Source organism: Typopeltis vanoorti, chromosome 7 (genome assembly GCF_054136105.1).
Source record: "Typopeltis vanoorti isolate ZY-2024b chromosome 7, IOZ_Tvanoo_1.0, whole genome shotgun sequence".
NCBI classification, from domain to species: domain Eukaryota; kingdom Metazoa; phylum Arthropoda; class Arachnida; order Uropygi; family Thelyphonidae; genus Typopeltis; species Typopeltis vanoorti.
Genome location: NC_143555.1, coordinates 6,985,903 through 7,006,223, shown reverse-complemented (window position 1 = coordinate 7,006,223; position 20,321 = coordinate 6,985,903). Strand labels below are relative to the sequence as shown.

The 20,321-nt window shown below is 34.1% G+C and overlaps 1 protein-coding gene across 3 annotated transcripts in view; it reads left to right on the top strand.

Moving 5' to 3' along the window:
* The window catches only part of LOC150104471 (E3 ubiquitin-protein ligase CHFR-like), a 232,383-nt gene that overhangs the window by 139,825 nt on the left and 72,237 nt on the right, over positions 1-20,321 (top strand). For all 3 annotated transcript variants that reach the window (XR_016548572.1, XM_090395650.1, XM_090395651.1), the window contains 2 exons: positions 7,022-7,119; positions 13,300-13,589. Coding sequence is in view for 2 of the 3 variants with exons in the window: in XM_090395650.1 (XP_090251776.1) it covers positions 7,022-7,119; positions 13,300-13,589 (388 nt within the window). In the remaining variant the exon portion in view is untranslated. The remainder of the gene's footprint in view (positions 1-7,021; positions 7,120-13,299; positions 13,590-20,321) is intronic.

Below are 20,321 nucleotides of genomic sequence, written 5' to 3'. Positions count from 1 at the left end.
AGCACATTTAAATAGCCAACATCCAAAAATCCACTTTACAATGGAACTGGAAGCTAATAACTGTCTGCCCTTCCTGGATACACTTATCACACGTCTTCCAGATGGTTCCTTATCATTTTCAGTTTTTAGTAAACCCACACATACAGGGAGATACTTACACAAACAATCACACCATCATCCTTCTCAACAATATGGCATTTTAAAAACGCTAACTACATAGAGCGAGAGCAATCTGTTCCAATGACAATGCGCTTGCTGCTGAACTGGCTCAATTATGCCACACCTTCTTGGCCAATGGCTATAATCCACATAAGATAAACAAAATACTAAACGCTCCTAAGAAACCCCTCCCACCATCCACCACAGAGAACTACAACAAAACAGTCACCATCCCATACATTAAAGGCACATCCGATAAGATTTCAAGAATTCTTAATAAACATAAACTATGCACTACATTCAGACCATGTAACAAATTAGCAACCCTTATCTGCTCACCCAAGGACAGCATTCCTCCTTTATCACATCCAGGTGTCTACCAAGTACCCTGCTCATGTAATCAAGTCTATTACAGTCAAACAGGAAGAACTGTGAACATCCACATCAGCAAACACAAAAGATACGTCCGGAATTATCACTATGGCAAGTCGGGCCTAGCAGACCATGCTCTCGATACCCCTGCACACAGGATCAACTGGAAAAACACAAAAGTACTACACAGAAGCTCTTACAAGTCGGAGAGATTGTTCTTTTTCAGACTGCCCTCATAGAATCAGAGGAAAGACTAAAATGATTTTCATCTGCAAAGAGTACATTAGCCCATTGGTGCTCTGTCCAATTTTTATGTATATAACACCACTGAAAACGTGCTCTACAATGAGCTGTGGGTAAAGGAATATAGGCCTATTTGTTGCAGACGTCTTGCCACAGTTTGTCGAGATATCCGTCATACTTGTGCTTGTATGAAGCTGACTTATAAGCTGACCTACAGTGATGTGTTGATTACATTTTGCTGTTATAACCAAAAATCTGTTCTTATGCTCCATGGTAGAGTGAAGGCGACCTCTTATCAAACTCCTGGAACACATTCCATTAGTTCAAAACACTGCCCAGAGCCTGGATATGTGAGATTCCAAACTCTCTGGCAATATCAGTAATTTTGTAGCCTCCTTAAAGTTTTCCAATAATTCTTCCCACATGAAATCGTGCAAATGTTGTTAAGACATTACAAGACATCCAAGTTTGCAACTTTCTTTTTTCATGAGCTCCCTTCAAACACAATTTGCTTAGTGCAGCCTTTTGCCTTTTATCCTGTTGAATGCTACCACATGATTCCTTTGCGTGTGATTAAAAAAATTTTTATGTGTACCTGCTTTCTACTCAAAATCATCAGTTATACAAATTGCCACAAGCAGATTTGTCAGAATTTGCAGTAGTAATCCTCAGTAATTTCTTTTTTCCCCCAAGATTTTGGAGTTTTTCCAGAAATGCAGACCATGTTAAAGAACTTCCGAAGTTTTTCATTAAATTTTTCACCTGCATTTTTGTATGGTTCCATGTTCATATTGTCTTCTCCTGGTGTTTTTTTATTTTTCATCTTATTTATTGTATATTTAAGTTCTGACATCATAACATTTCCTGTTAGACATTTCTTTGTTGTATAAAATTTTACTTTTTTTATCATCATCAGTCCAGAGATTTGGAATGTGAGTTATGCATTTTTCTTAATTTATTGTTTGAATTTTTACCTTTTCTTTTATTTTTTATTTCTTTGTTCATATATTTTATAGATTTCTGGTTGTTGAGATACGTTCTTTCGTAGTTTTGTTACAAAATTGTTGCATTCATTTTTTTCCCTTCTCATTTTGCAATTCCACTGTTTCTTTTGTACTCTTTTTCTTCTTCTGTCTTGGAAGACAATAGTACTAAAAACAAAAACACAAACCTTTCAAAAGAAATTGTTTCCACATCTACATCGAAATGCAGATATCCAGAGATTACCTCCTGTTTTTCATTGAGTCTCAGATAGCATTTGCTACAACCGTAGCCCAGCTTAACTGTTCAAATTACACATTGCATAATTTCAGAGAATGCCAATTATTGAATCCTCTCTTTCTAACCTTCTTTGACTTAGTTTCCTTGTCTTGTTCTATATATCATTCATCTCCTGTCTCTTGTCACTTCCTTAAATCTAGAAATCAGTTAAACTTCTTTAGCTTGTTTTACTTTGTGATTTTAATGTTTCCAGTTTTTCTAATGGTTTTTCTAATGGCTCCCTTTTAACAATTCTGTTGCTTGGACAAGAAATGCTAAAGTATTTGAAGTTTTCCCATCAGGACTCTCATGTCTTTTAACATTACAAAGGTAAAGTCTCAAGACAGATCATGTTGGAGGTTTAATGGAGTATTGACAGCACTAAGAAAGGATTAAAAACTAATTTTAATGCTTCTGATACTTCATCTCAGGCACTGAGATATCTTCAGGGAGTACAAATAACACTTGTAACATTCACGCACCCAAAGACAACACAATACTCGTTGAAACACGTGGCTATGAGTTGGTTGCCTATATACTGAAAAGGACAGGTAACCATTATGTACACGGATGACCAAGGTATCTAGAAAGGCCAGATACATTCATAAACTTTCCTATCAACTCCTCCCCTCTTAACAATATGGTATCATAAAAACACTAACCCATAGAGCTTATAATCTTTATTCCAATGAGAACTCTCTTGCAACAGAGCCATTCCTACCCCCATCCATGACGTCTCTTCAGAAAGATTTTAGTAATGCTATCATCATCATCCATTATGTTTGAGGCACATCAGAAAAAAATATCCAGAATCTTAAAGAAATACAATCTTTGCACCACTTTCAAGCCCCACTTAAAACTAGCTTCCTTTATCTGCTCCACTAAAGACAAATTCCCTCCTCTCAGTTTCAAGTGTATATAGAGTTCTTTGTTCCTGCAAGTTGGCCTACTGTGGACAGACAGAAGATCAGTTACCATCCAAATGGAAGAACATAAAAAATACTGCAGTCATGACTATAGTCAATCTGGCCTTGCAGACCATGCTTTGGATATAGCACACAGAATCAATTGGAACAAGACCATCATGCTCCATCACAGTAAATTTAGAAGAGAAAGACTGTGTTTAGAATCTGCCGTTGCTCTTAAAATTCAACCTAATTTAAATAAATATGGTTGCATAAAACTTCCCAAAATATAGGAAAAACTAATACTTTGAGATCTCACTTTACATCCTAGGCTGCTGACAGGTATCCATAGAGGGCACCCCCTTCTAGTTAGGATGACTCTAATCTTTTGTCCATTTGTTTCAATTAGTTTTGTGCTGCCTGTGTGTGTGTGCGCATGCGTGCATGTTACAGATCTCATTTTGTACTCCCTGACAATGTCTCTGTTTCTGAGATGAAATATTTTAAGCATTAAATACTGATATTAATAATTTCCTAGTCTGTTTTATTCCATTAAACTTTTATCATGAGTTTTTCCCAGCACTTGTACTTTAATACATGGAGTTATCTTTGAACCTATGGCTCATGTAGTCTTTTAATATAAAGAGATAAGAAAAGCTTTATTTTTATGGAGCATCTTGTCAGAACATGGTTTTTTAATTGCATCTCCTTTTAAATTAAGAAAGTATGGGGAAAAAAAATCAATGAAATAATCATATGCTTGGTATTATTTGCCTACAAATTAAGTTTGTAGTAACTTCGCTCTAGTTTTTATGTGAAGTAACTTCACGAGTGGGCTACTTGTATATAGAGGCTAAATGACTTCATATCAATTGCCTTACGATCCCATAATGCAATGCAATGCACACATCCGTACAGGCATGTATAATGCTATGCATTATGGGAAGGGTCACTACCCAAACCATTTTCGACCTTCATTGAGATCTCATCAGCAGGAGCCAGTCCCAGAAGTGTGATACCAAGTTGACGTAAAGCAGAAGTCATATTTTCATATACAAATAGTCAAAAGGACTAAGACAATTTATCTGAAGTCATTAGCCTCTATATACAGTAACCCACTCATGAAGTTACTTCATGCACAAACTTTGTTTGCTTATACTTGAGTAAATAATGAAACCATGAATGTAGTTTCTTGGTCTCTTCAGTTTTTAGTATAACCAAGTGAAAACACGTTCAACATCTATCTCTTAACCAGAGTATTTTAGTAGTAAGCTGTGGCATCTTTTGACTACTCATATATGGAAATATGACTTCTGCGCATTAACCTTGGTATCACTTCTGGGTCCCACTGATGAGACCTCAGTGAAAGTCAAAACCAGCCTGGGTAGTGGCCCTTCCTATAATGCATAGCATTATACATGTTAAGGATATGTGCATTGCATTATGGGATACTAAGGCAATTGATATGAAGTCATTAGCTTCTATATACGAGTCACCCACTTGTGAAGTTACTTCATGCACACACTTTGTTTGCTTACATTTGGACAAAGAAAGAAAACAAGAATATAGTTTCTTAGCATCTTTAATTTTTAGTATAACCAAGTGAAAACACTCAACTCTCAACATTAGTTGCCTACCTTTGCTGTATTTGGCAGTTATGATTTTTGGAAGCTAAAATGGTAAATGTAGATGGCAATGAATGAATATGTAATTAGTAAGTAAAATAGTGAGACAGAACTTCATTGAAACTAAAAATATTTTAAAACCTGAAATATAAGTAAGAGAATTGAAAAGCATTAAAAATATAATTACAAGATAGAATATGAATGAAAAATAAATTGGGTAATGAATGATAATAAATAGCATCATAAAACCTGAAATAATTAAAAGGCAAAGTTTATCAAAAAAAACATTAAGTATGAAAAATGGACTAACGTAAAGGCCTTAAGACTAAAAATATAAAAATATGATTCGAGAAGAAATCCATTAACGGGATGAAGTAAAGCTGTCATCAGAATAAAGAAACAAATTTTATAGTGCACATTAGATGGCTATGAATGAATATGATATTAATGGTAAGTCAAATAGTGGAACTCCACTGAAACTTTTAAAAAAATTTTAAAGTTTCAGTGGAGTTTCACTATTTGACTAGTAGAGAATCTACTAGTATAAAAAAATAATTAAAAGATACAATATGAATGAAAAATAAATTCAGTAATGAGTGATGTAATATTAATAATAAATAACTGTGTAGGCTGTCATATGATCCAAAAGACTTTTAGACTTTTTGATTGGTGGAAAGTTTTTTTGTTAAGGACCTGTGAAACCTCAGTGGTGAACATCAGCACTTCAGTATGTTTTTATCTCTGTCTTCTGATATTCTTAATTTTGTTTCATTTTTTTTTAAGTTAAGACTGGTTACTTTTTTTCTATTTGTGAAATGTGATCTTGTTTGACTGCATGTACTGCTATTTCTGTGGATGAGTTTGGTCAGTTTTTCTTTTGAAAAATTTGAGTATGGTATACATGCAGGGATGGTGAGATCTAATTGTAGACCCAGTAAAGATGGCATTGCAGTTTAGTTGGCAGTGGAATTTATAAACCATATTGCAATGTTGTAGAATTTCATGGATTGGTTTCTTTTCTGTTATTTCTAATTGATTTAATAATTTAAAATAACTTATGGAAATAACTTTATAATCTGTTTAAATATATATTTTATAGCTTTTTATGTATGGAAATTTCAAAATTTTATTATATGAAATATTTATTTTCTCCTGAGGATTGGCAGCTCTTATTGTACTAGTCAAATTTACATAGAGTATTAATTGCTGGGGATAGGTGCAGTTTAAGAAAATCTGCTTTAGATGGGTAATTTCCCAGTATAAATCTTTGGGTATTGTCATGTATTTATATGCATTAATGAATTAAAATAGTGAAAGATTTTTTTAACATTGTAGTACCAAGGATGGTAGAAATCAAATCTAAGTGTAGGTAGTTGTCTGCATTAGTCAGTTTATGATAAATTCTTGTACTAATATTATTCCCTGATCTTATAAACATTAAGTTTAAGAATTTTTATGGAATTTTTTTTCCCCTTCTTCATTCCCTATAGTGAAATGCAATCTGTCATTGAAGTTATTAAGGGATGTTAATAAATCTAAAATCTTTTGTTTTTCCCCAGACATCGTCATCGTAACATCTGTAAAAAGAAAAACTTGTGGAAGTGTTGGGAGTAATAAGTTTTGACTTCAAATGGGCTAGGAGTTTCTGTTCTTCTTTCTCTTTACGTATACAGTAGGACTCTTCACAGATATATCCAACACACACACCATAGTTAACTAGAGAGCCAGAAACCTCTCTTCCACTCCACTGGGACTGAACCTTATGGTGATACATCAGAAGGTGTTCTGACCAACTGGCAAATAATCTTGTTTCATGCTTTGCCGGATGGTGCCTTGAGAGAGAGAGAGTCCAATTATAATAGTATGCAAGAGGCACTGGCTAGGCCATGAAGAAGATTGACATGACCATTGTGGGAAACCAGGTCATGAGTTTTTCAGCCTCATGAAAAAAAAATAATAAATAAATAAATAAACAAATTTAAAAAAATACAGCAACACTGCAAAACAGAAAAAATACTGCTAGGTTATTCATATCACACAAAATCATTTTAAACAAAATCAAATATAGAACCAAAAGGTCTTCAAAAGTAAACCAAGTGGAATTCACCAAGGGAATGGATGTTCATGACTGTCCTTAGGTTATAGATGATTTTTCAATGCCTAGTGTTAGATCAACACGACTCTGCTTATTACAGGTCTACATTGGCTTGAAAAAGTACCATGCGTGGCCTATAGAACAGCATTTCGTGATTATATAACCCTTAGTCCATGCACAATATATATGTACTAGAGATGCAGTTGTGGGTGGGATTCATATTTAATGGTATTTCACTTTTTTATTTTTTAGAGTATTCAAAGAAAAAATATCACAATATAATAATCAATTAAAGCTGAATAAATAAGAGTTCATCATCTGAAGTAACCACAATCCATGTTTTTGTCTCTATCCTGATTTAGCTTTATATAAAAAGTGAGAAAAATTACAGTGATTACCTCTATGCTGACTCATCTAGTGATGACCTCAGTTCAGAATCGCTATCTCTTTCACCTCCAGTGTGAGTAGCACTTTTATAGTCCTTTTTATTTGTGATATTTATTTATTCTTTCTGTTTGTGAAATTAAAAAAATATATATTTTTTTAAATTCTCATTTTAATTTTTTGGTTTCAGAAGATTTAAAGTTATATCTTCCAATTTTAATTTTATTTAACTGTGATATTTTCAATATAATTCAATCTCTGTAACTGCAATCCTATTTTTAATTTTTTTTTTGTTTATTTTTTTCATGTTCTCTTTCACTCGCAAGAAATTGAAAATCTACAGTACATTTGCACTTAATGAGCCGATGTTAAGAATCCTGCTTTTATGAACAAACATGTTTTAATCTACTTTCTGACCTTCATTATTTCATGTTCACACTGATCAATGTTTACAAACTACTTTTTTTAGAGACACAAATATTTTAGACACTTAAAAATGTTTTTTTTTTAAAGATTACCGAACATGCAATTTGCATGGAATAATATATGCTGATACAAAACAGTTGTGAGCTAGGCGAAAAAAATTCATGTGTGTGTTTATACACACACACACTCACCATCATTTAATTTGTTCTTTAAGCCAAATTAGATTTAGCCAATTCAGCTAAATCTAATTTGGATTGGTTCTCCACATTGCTTAAAAGACTACTTGGAGGTCTCCTTCCAGTTAAACAGATCTGACCCTTACCTCATATATATATTTGAAATTTTGAGTTAGATATATCTATCTGCCTTTGCTCATACACATGTTAAAGAGGGAAAAAAAAAACTTATTAATAGATCACTTCTTTCTCTTTACACATACATCTTGTGGTGTCAATATAAAAACAATCCGAATAAAAAAATAAAACCAGTTATAGTAGTTTACTTGGACTATCTTAAATTTTTTATTTAAGAATTATGTCTCATGTTCATTATTCATTTTATCTCTTTTATTCATTTTATCAAAAAAATAAAACCAGTTATAGTAGTTTACGTGGGCTATCTTAAATTTTTTATTTAAGAATTATGTCTCATGTTCATTATTCATTTCATCTTTGTTAACACCACAGATGTACATGCTTCCAATAACTGATCCTTCATGTGTCACAAAAACTCACTCACTATAATAAACTATGAAAGTCTCATAGCAAAATAATACTTTAATGGATCACTTATTACAACTTTTCCTTTGGTTCTCCCAGTAAATTTACTGTAGTGAGTGTTAACCATACATATTAAATTTTAACACTGAAAAATTGCTTCTCAGAAAAATAATACTCCATGTTACATAAAGAAGCATACTCATATTACTATCAGATACTTTTAATAAAGGTATCATTGCTTGTTGAGCTTCCTAATAAATGCAGAATCTTGTATAATTAAGTATGTAGCATACTACTACTAATGAGAATGTACATGTTAGCTCAGATTCTTGCATGATGTTTGCTTCACATCTGCTAAAAATCCATACAATACTTTGTTCCTCTGAAAAAAAAATTATCAGTTTTGGAAATAATGACTGGTGTGGAATGTGGCAACTATGATCTCTTAACGACAGTAGCTGATAACATTCATTTGGACGTAGCCAGTGTTCTGAAAATATCCAAACTTCATAAGCATAACATTCCACCTGAAGAAATCTGCACTAAAAAAAAAAAAAAATATACAGTAGCAAAATAAAAAAATTATAACTAAATCAGTAAAGGAAATTCAACTGTTATTAATAACTCAAGGATTAATAATAGAAAATTAAGCAGTTTTCCTGAAGACTCCTCAACATATTTATATGGGCATTCTGTGGAGTCAGACTCGTCATGGGAGACCCACACTATTCATTAACACAATACCTATCGTACATTTCCTTAAACTTATTCACTGTTGGGGTGCTCACGACCACCTCTGGCAATCCATTCCACTCATTCACCACTCTCCAAGTAAAGAACCTTGTGTCACTCTTATAGAATCCCTTTAGTAACTTATAAGTTTCTATCATATCCCCTCTCCTCTTCCTGTCAGCTAAACTCTGCAACCCACATACCTTCAATCTATCCTCATAGAGAACATTTCACAGACCTGTCATGAGCTTAGTCACTCCTCTGATTCTTCTCCACCATCTCCTGGTCCCGTAGAAATCATCATCACAAACCATGAACACACTGCCCGTTGGTGTCCAATGCCTCCTTCACTATTTTCTCCCACCTTTCTTTGTCCAGTGCAGTGTCGCAGTTTCTGTAGACCCATTCCACACCAGTCCCCTAGAAATGCAGATGATCAAATCTGTGCTCTGTAGTCAACATGTGGCCTAATCATAGCATTATAAAGAAGGATGATACCCCCCCCCCCCATCTTTACTAGTCAGTGTGTTCTTTAACATCTAAGTAATCCTCTGAGCTAGTTTGCTAGCTCTTGCAATATGAACTTCAAATCTCTATCCAACATCACCCTCAGATCCCTAGCCTCATCAATTTCCTGTAATCCAGTACCATCAATATGATATGAAGTATGTAACCCTTTAATGCCAAAGTGCATTACCTTACATTTTGCAGCATTAAATTGCAATTCCAATTTATTTGTCATCCTGCAAGATATCTACATCTCCTTTATTACCTATTGCTCTCCCCTTCCACTATATCGGTAATGTACAAATTAAAGAGTAGTGGTCTTAGTACAAAGCTCTGGGGCACTCCACTGGTCACCCTCATTTCACCCTGATTCCACTCCAGAATATTTCACTCTCTGATGCCTGTATCAGCCGCCACCCCCACCCCCCTATTCATGCCACCCACCTCATATCCATTCCTATTTGCTCCAACTTGTGTAATAATTTTCCATGTGGCATTCTGTTAAATGTCTTTGCAAAGTTCAGCAGTATCATAGGGGCCATTTCCTTCATCTAATTCCACTGTTACCTTATTATAAAATGTGAATAAATTACTTGGGCCCGGATCTACCCTTTACAAAGCCATTCTTTCTCATATAGAGTATCATATTCCTGTCCATCCATTCTTGAATTTTACTTTTAACCAACATTTCCAATACTTTAACCACCACTCCAGAGATATTAATTGGTCTGTAATTTGCTACTGCTGTCTTGGAGCTACCTTTATGTAATGGAACTACCTTATTCTCTTTCCACTCCCTTGGAGCCTTATAAGAGCTGAGACTTAGATTAAACAACTTCATCAAAACCACTGTCAGTTCTTCAACAATTTCATAGCACATGAGCTGACCTATCATCTAGGCCTACTGCAGTATTCACATTGATATTTTTCAATATGCTGAGTACCTGCAGTTCATCTATCCTACTTCTTACATCAGTTAACTGCAATGTCACCACCTAGATGATATACCCATAAAAAGTGATTACTTAGTAACTGAACTATTTCTTCTGTTTTCTGTCATTTTCCTACTATCAGCACTGACTTAAGTTATCTTTCCATAATCATTATTTCTCTTACTTGCTACAGAATGTAAAAACTCTTTTGGATTTACTTTGGCCTGCTTAGCTAATTTTCTCTCAAAATCTGATTTAGCCTTCCTTAACTAGTTACCCTTCTTGCTTGTGCTTTATATTTCTTATGAGCATACTAATCGCCTTTTTATTTATATTCCACATTGCTTTCTTTTATTTTGCAACTGCTGCTTTTTATTACTATTCATCCACTTCATCCCTAGCAGTTTATCCTTCTGGCCTTGGGTATACAGTCTGATAGTCTGATACTGCCTTGCTCAAATAATCCCTGACAACTTCCCATGCACTAATACCATTCATTCCATGTAGCTTCTTATGCCATGGCACTACTCCAAGTTGCCTCTTAAGTTTGTCATAATCGCCAGCTTTGTAGTTCCATATAAACCTTTTCTTGATTGAAAATTCCACATGTCGAGCAATCTCCCAGGACAAGACCGCATGGTCACTTTCCCCGATTGGAGTTACTACTCTAGTTATAGATAGATCATTTGATGCTATTACCAGGACAAGATGCTACATCATTACACCATTACCCTTCCATCATGTGCTGTTTCAGGTAATTAACTAATTATCGCTTACTAACTGTATAAATTAAATTTCCACTTTGCCATGTGCCCTTTCTTTCATCTGATCCAGTGCTTCTCAAAGTGTGGTATTCGTACCCCCAGGGGTACGTGAAAGGTTTTCAGGGGGTATGTGGCAATTTTTGGCTGTTCATCATGGAATCATTATTAAGAGAAAAATAATTATTTTAAAGGTATATATTTCTCAATAAATTATATATTATGTATGAATTCTCCTACTCAAATTGTGAGTTACTATCGCCAAGACGTGAACATTGTGGCGATAGTAACTTGCTCCCTGCGGTAAACATGCTCTCCCCAACAGCACCACTAAAGAAAAACAAGTAGTTTTATTGTATCACTGAATAAGGTACAGAGACATTTGCGGTCTGTGTAATATATTTCTCAACAAGTAGTGCAATTAGAGACAGCTGGGATAAAAATGGCACTGACTAGTGAATCACATCTTCCCTCCAACAGAAACTGTTGTATAGACTCAAGCAAACCATATGTTGCTGGTGCAACATATGGTTTTGCTTGACATCATCCCATCGTGAATCTGTTAAAACTAAGAAATATATAGTGAATGTGTTTCAGATATTATGGAATTCGGTTGAAGAGAATTAACATTGCAACTCAACTGTTGGCTTGCCTTTGGCTTTTTCTTTGGTTCGTGCAATCTTTTGTTAATACTGAATCAATCATATGTACTTCTTCATAGCTGCTCTATCTCTACTGGCCTACCATTGTTGTCTGTTTTGCACTCTGCTTTTACTTCTCATTAGTCATTTGTGAAGGATTGTTCATTGCAAATCTCAAGTCTTGTAAATTACTGGTAATTTTTGCTTGAAATAATGGGAAAGAAGATGAAGATATTTGGGTAGATGACTTTGATGATGCACACACAAGGAAACTGTTCTCGATGCCAAAAAGTAGCGATAGCGAATAGGAGCTTCTTGGTAAGTCACACCATTTTCAGTTTTTTTCTGAAAACTTTAGTTTCTGAAAATCCCCGCACATATCTTGAACCACGATTTTTTAGCTTTAATTTTGGGGAAAAAAGTGAGTTAAATTCAAGTAAATACAGTATTTTTAGCTTTCAAATTCTAAAGCATGGATCATTGGCTAAAGACTGGATTTATAAAATGCACAAAAGAGAGCAATATGGCAACATTTGATCCAGGTAAAATATCAGTGTTTCTTGTTGCATACAAGTAGCTGTAAGCAACAAGAAACATTGATATTTTACCTGGATCAAATGAAATTGATAAGGGCATGTCGTCTAACATCTCTAGTATATGGCTTCCTTGTCACCTGTTTCATGAGAAGAGGTTCATCTTGCTATCATTCCTCCTTTTTATTAAGGATTTTTCTGAAAGCAAAATTGCCTAGATCTGTTAGCCATTCAGGTGTCCTTGAAAAAATATTTCTGCTTTTTTTGGGAGGTGGGGGGGGGGCGGTTCTGCAAAGGATAAACTTCTACCTTTGGCTAAACAGATAGATTAGTGGCTGTTTGTCACGATAAATATATCAATTAAATTCTGAACCAGAACAGTCTGTACTAGCAGAACATGCTATCTAAACCATACATTGCATGCTTTGGTAAAAGGTTGACATCCTCACAATAGAGATGATCTCATGGTACATTAATATGAAGAAAGTTGAGAAACTTTGGTTCACTATCCAAACCTGAACAGAAATGATGCTCTGATGTTATCCCTCTTGTGGGGAATGGTTCTTTTCCACATGTTCCATAGTAAATAGTTTTTTTAATTAATTTTTCTCTTGTTTCAGTTTATACAATTATAGAACTTTAGTGTATTTTAGTACATAACATGCCACTTTTGGCATGTTATATACATATAGTTGACTTGTTTTCATTGCTACTTCCAGTTATTTATTTATTCTACTTGTTTAATTGAAAGTCTTACTAAAGACATTCTAGATACTGGGGTTTATTCTGGATAAAACATTTCACATGTCATTGCGTAGTTAATAATTATTGTCATTTATATTTTGGCATGTTTTATGTTTTCATTATATTACATTATAATATATGATAGTTATTACCAGTGTACATGCACCATTTCTTATTAATTTTAAATTTTAGTTGTTAAATTTGCTTATCCACAGTTTCTACAATGTGTTTGGTTTTTGGTATACATATTTATTATTCTAGCCAAATGAAGTATTGCCGACAGTGTCCAAGTGAGATTAATAAAACACAAGAGGATATTAAAGCTGATGTCCAGTGTCCAAGTGAGATTAATAAAACACAAGAGGATATTAAAGCTGATGTCCAGTGTCCAAGTGAGATTAATAAATCACAAGAGGATATTAAAGCTGAAAATTGTGCTGATGTATCTGAATCATCAGAAACTAAAATTCTAGGAAGTAATATCATAAAAAACAGTTTACAGGATCAGAAAAGCGATAATGCCAAAATATACAAGACTAATTCACCTCAAGGTATTAGTTTTTCTTAGCTTATTAAGAGGTCTTAAAAATGCATTATTTTGATATATAGATATGAAAATATCACATTAAAAACATGGATGAAAAATCATTTTAGAATACATATCCATTTGCAACCATAAAATGGTTTGTATCTGCATTACTTAACTTTGTTTATGTTTGCTTCACTGATGTCAAAAATGATAAATCTATTTTTGAGATCATGTAAGGATTTTTCAGAAACTGGAAAATATTTCAAATTGACATTGTGACATTAAGCTTCTGTGGTGTGAATTATTATTTTCCTGATCCTCATGGAGTCATAATACTCATCGCAAGAGGTTAACACTGGTGACCACAAATCATACCACTCCTTAAAATCATTCACAGTCTTCCATGACAACATCAGTATGAACCACAAAAAGTAAAGACAAAGAAAAAATGTTTCATAATCAACCAGTTTCCTGTGCTCTGACATGCAGTCAAATTAATTTTAATCTAATGATTAAATAAACTTTACCTTTGTAAAATTATAAATGTACATTTCATGAAGTACGTAAGCAAGCATATTTGCATACTAAGTAAACATGTAAAAATTTGCTGAATATTACAAATTTCTAAATGTACCACATCTATATGTCACATGTCATTGTTAATAAAAGTGCTGATATGCCATACTGTCTCAAAAATAAAAAAAGCACTGGCTTATCTGCCCTCCCAAACAGCAGGCTGCAGATTCAAATCCCACCATGGGTATGGATATTTGTGGTTGTCTTTAGGTGAGAGATGAATTTCATCACCCAGTTTGAGACAACCGTCTTGCTTATTAGGGACTTGAAAAATTTCAGTGTTCATTATCTTGGGTTTCTGCATTTAGTAAAAAAAAAAAAAAACACATCAAATTAATAAAAAAAAATAGAAAAAAAATCCTTGGTTCACCCACTGTGAGGTTTACAACCTTTCAATTGTGAGTCACATAAGTACATTATTCAAAATCCCTGATATATATATATATTTTGAAAGAAAATCTTTTTCTGGTACATGTTGATTAATTTTAACAGTATAGATGAGAACACAGACTGATAAGAAAATAACTATTTATTAACTTATTGCTGATATTTCGTCCAGCATCTTCAGTGCACAAAAACAGTTTGTCACAGTATGCGAAACAGTAACTATCCAGTGTAACAATGGGACTAGTTTGAATAATTGTAACGTACAACACAAAGACTAAAGTCCTAATTAGGCACCATCTATGTTGGGGTGGGGGAGAAGAGAAAGCAGGTATTAATTAGGTTGTAAGATGATTGACTCCCAAATCTTTGGCAAATTTATACAGCCATACTTGATGAGGTTTGGAGTCATCTTAAGACCATATTATTACCTGCTTTCTCTCTCTGTTTTTTTTTTCCAACATAGATGGCACCTAATTAGGACTTTAGTCTTTGTGTTGCACGTTACAATTGTTCAAACTAGTCCCATTGTTATACCAGATTGTGGTTGTCTCACATACTGTGACAAACTGTTTTTGTGCTCTGAAGATGCCGGATAGAATATCAGCAATAAGTTAATAAATAGTTATTTTCTTATCAGTCTGTGTTCTCATCTATCCTGTTAATGGTGGTGGTGGACAGTAGAGGGCATTGCTGTAAATGATGATAGTTGCGGTTCGTTGTAATTTTCATCAGTTTGACATAGGGATATTCTAGGTGTCCCATTTCTTTCTCTTATGTCCCAAAATTTTTACCCGGCATTTTGCTTACTGAACCAACTTTTTCAGAGAAATGCTCCAAATGAGAATGCAAAAATCTTCAAGATCACATTACAGCCTAATTTTTCAAATTTATCAAGTATATTTTCAATTGAAATCGGGATTTTTTTTTCTCTATGAAATTTTGTAATTACATTTTGAAAACTACTCTGTTCTTATTTTTCATTTGTAGTCATTGTCCAACTGTATATCAAAACATTCATGTTCAGTTATTGTCTTCAACTAGTATTCTCAAATGCTTAACACAATTTATTTATTTATTATTATTATTTATTTGTTTATCATCTGAAAATTGGGAAATTCATTCTAAATATTCACCATTCTTGACTGAGATATTAAAAATTAATTATGTGAAGCATTGTTAAAGGAACATTATTTGGAATTACGACTTTCACTCATACACATGGAAAAAAAAACATTCTGAGTTGGATTGCTGCCCCAGAGAATGAATTGAAAAAAAAAGAGAATTTGTGAATGAAATCCACAAATTAACCTTTCGCTTTCTTTATATATTTCACTTCACCAAGAAGTCCAAGACTGTCATATTGCTTAAGAACAGATTGAAAAGCTGGAATAAGTCAATAAACCACAGAAGTTCACAAGTAGTCTCAGGCTGGCATGAGTAACTATCATCACATATGTTGATATCATGCAGAATGAAAGTTTTATTAATTGATTCTTGCGAAAGTTTATGTAGATTAGGACTATGAGCTTACACATAAGCCTTACTACAGACAGTAGATTTGGATAGAAAAATGCCCTTTTTTGCATGGCTTTTTTACTTGACTCCACACCATTAGAATAGCAAAAGGGACCTGTTACCATGAGCCCACTTCCTCAGTTGTTTAGCACATGTAGTATACATTATAATCAATGGCTTATCTTGACTGCACATTTCTATCTAAAAGTATACACAGTAATATTAAAAAAAAAAAAGACAGAAGACTCGCATTGAAAAACTTGATTTTTAATTAAAAACTTTTGCTAAAGTGTCAAAGGCATTTTCATTGCAGAAATGGAACACTGTAATATACAGATAATGGAAATATTCTAAAAAAAATGCTACCATAACTATAGGAAGGTAACAAAAATTCAACAAATTCCTTATTGTGTACACATAAAGATAAATAAGAGTGGCACTAGTACGCCAAGATATAGGAAGTTAGTTGACCTGCGCTGTTAAAAAAAAAAAAAAAAAAAAAAAACTATTAGTAGCAAGGAAGGATATTGTTACCAATAGTACTTGTTTTGAAGTTTGTGCTATTGAAATTTTTTTTTTTTTTCTGTATGATTGTGTGTTGTCTTTTGTTGGGATTTTATTGTCTTAGTATTATATTGATCGTATTCAACATTGCAGCTACCAGTTGTAATGCATTGTTTCCCAGCCCACCAGCATTTAGAAACTACAGTAAGATGGAAGACATGAAGATATTAGGAGGCTTGAGAGGTTGGCTAGTGCAAGAAGAACGAGAGTAGGTGTGAGAAAAGATGTCAGAGAACAAAGGAGAGAGAGGAAGGCGAAAGAATGGAAATTGGAGATGGTTGGGAGAATGTGAAAGCAAGGGATAGAGAGAGATAAGAAAAAGGGGGAAAATGGGAAAGAGAGGAAATTGGAAGTAGTAAGAGTCAGGGTTGCAGTGAGAGAAGGATGAATGAATCTGTTCTGAGTATCATGTATGGAGATGCGATGATTTAGGATGTGTAGAGTAGAGTAGAGTGCCAGAGGAGTGCTTGCCTGGTGAAATAATAGTGAGTGTGGCAGTGGCAGTGAAGAGAGTTGAAAATCTAGCAGAAGTGATAGTAATGGGTGCTACGACCTGAGAAGTAATTTAAATCGTGTAGTACAAGATTTGAGGTTGATATTAGGGATAGTGCAGTAGAGTCTTTCAGTCAGTCTTTCCAAAGACTGTTGGTATCGATGAAACTTGATTAACTGATGAGGATGTTAGAAATCAAAGAGTATGGCATATTTCAGCAGAATAGGGAAGATAAGCATGGTGGTGAAGTGTTATTCATGATAAGAAATGAATTGTGCACTTTCAGAGTAAAGAATCACAGTGGAAATAACACTAATGACTTTGAGAGTATATTGTTAATTATTAAGAGGTTCTACGTAATAATAAAAATTACTACATATATATTTTCCCCTAATTTTTACAAGTTTTTCTGCTAGGCCTATGCATTTGGTGTTTCATTATGTTACATACATGAAACTAAGCTTTTTTTATATATATTTTATTAACAAAGTATATGTGTATATATATGTGTGTATGGTAGCTCAGTCAGTATAGACAAAGCCCTTTAGTTGGAAAGACCTGGGTTTAAATTCCATCAGTGATGTGAGGAACCTTTATCTGGTCTCTTTTGACTAAAGGTGAGTTAGCTGGTCTCATGCAGAGGTAGGAGTTTTTTTTCACCTGGAAACTTGTTTTTTTTTTAGATTTCGGTTCTGAATACCTACACGGTAAAATGTGTAGACATATACTAGAGCATAAATTAGGATATGATATATATATATATCACTATTTTAATATGAGGGTTGTTCAATAAATCCATGCAAAGTCTAAGAGATGGCGCAACCAGTACGTATCAAGATTATTTTTAGTTGCTGGCAACTGTTGGAGAATCACACACTAAGTTTCAGTCAGATAGATCTATTACTCTGTGTTTGGTGTTCATTTGAATCAATCAAGTGCCATGATTTGTGAAAAATGGATGAGAAAGAATTTCGTGTAGTGATTAAACATTACTTTTTGAAAGGCAAAAACAGCTCAGGAAACCAATGCTAAGCTTGATTAACATTATGGTGAGTACTGCACCTTCGATTAGAACAGTTCATAAGTGGTATAGTAACTTTCAAAGTGGCCATATGAGCACAAGTGATGCTGAACGTTCTGGATGCCTTGTTGAGCTCACTACTCCAGAAATTATTGAAAAAATCGATGATATGGTGATGGATGATAGAAGAGTGAAGGTGTGTGAAATTGCTAAGGCTGTGGGCATCTCAAATGACCGCGTACATAATATTTTACGTGAACATTTACATGTGAGAAAACTATTTGCAAGATGGGTGCCACGTTTGCTCATACTGGATCAAAAGCATCAACGTGTGAACTGTTGCAAGGACAGCTTGAAGCTGTTTCAACGGAATCCAGAGGAATTTTATTTTTGTGTCATTTCGTAACAGTGGGCAAAACATGGATTCATCACTACCAGCCTGAGACCAAGGAACATACGTAGAGTAAAACAATGGGTTGCAAGCAGGGAATCTGCTCCAAAGAAAGTGAAAACCGTTCCTTCATCAGGAAAGGTTATGTCTACCATCTTCTGGAATGCTCGTGGCATAATCTTCATAGACTTCTTGGAAAAGGGCAAAACAATTATGAAGTGTATTATGCGTCTTTGCTGGATCATTTAAATAATGAAATAAAGGAAAAACGACCACACTTGGTGAAAAAGAAGATTCTTTTTCACCGCGACAGTGCACCCACTCACTCTTCTGCAGTTGTGACTGCAAAATTGTTCGATTTACGCTACAAAGTCCTTTTGTACCCCCCCCCCCCCCCACTATCTGTTTCCAAACATGAAAGAAATGGCTGGCAGGAAAGAGATTTTCATCAAATGATGAGGTGATTGCCGAAAGAACTGCAAATTTTGAAGAGTTGGACAAATCATACTATATGGATGGGATCAAAAGAACTCTAGCATTGTTGGACTAAGTGTATAGACCTCAAAGGAGACTGTTGAAAAATAAAAAATGTTTGTCCCAAAAAAATTGTTTTCTTCATTTCTGCACGGACTTATCGAACAGCCCTCGTACATATATATAAATAATAAATTTATATTAAAACAATAATGATCCTTTACTCATGGCACATAAAAAGCCCTCAGAACTGCATTGGACTTTCAAAACTGTTGACATATGAAAGAGCTTGTTTTGGACAGAGAGTAGTGGAAGGCTCTTATCTATGAGGAACTCAACCTGTCTTGAGAAGAGAAGAATAATAAGAAGACCTTTTATTCACTCACACATGCATTCATAACTTTAAAATATTGGATCTTCTGGCATTAAATACAAAATATATCAGGGAATCTGTACCTCTTGCTCTAGAAAATCAAGATTTTCTAGATCAGAAAATTTGTCACAATTTTCTGATCAGTCCTTAAGTTTACTAAGGGAAACAGTAGCAACAAATTTTCTTACACAAGTACCAAAAACGCTAACAGTTTACTTCATAAAAAACAGCAATCCAGCACTGAAACAGACAACTATATGGAACGTTCAAGCATTTTTACTTGATACTGTCAGTTCCACAAACAGAGAATAGCTTTTCTTCTAATCTTAACTGCAAAAAAAAAAACAAAAAATTACAACAGTGAAGATTCCTAAACTTCTCATAGGAACTTGAACAAATAAGGAATCCACAAATTCATTCCTTATATTTTTCATTATTTCTTAAAGGGAATTGTTTCCAACTCTTCCTTATATTTTTCTGTCCGTTCCAATTTTTTACATCTCCTCCATATATAAATATATCTTTTCTCTCTCTCTCATGTCCATCAACTGTTCATTTCCATATCACAGTTGAGCATACACTGTATTCTCTCAATTGCGACCGCATAAAATGATGTCACTACAGCCAGGTGTCACAGACCACGAAGAGACATTTTTTTCAGTAACTGTGGACTTGGATACCTTTATTTACAGTGCAATTAAGTTTCTTTTCCACTTGATTATTTCATTGCCCTCTGTACAGGTATTTTAATTCCAATGATGTAGGAAGATATATATATATATATATATATATCTTGCCGATTCTTCGTGCTGCTGAATGATAGGTTATTTCCACCGATGACAGCCATGAGGCATGGTTAGACTTAATGGCCTCACTAGTCAATCACTAATAGCAAAACTACAAGCACTGCTACTATATCCTTCTTACAGTAAAATACCATTTTAACAAATATTTTATACA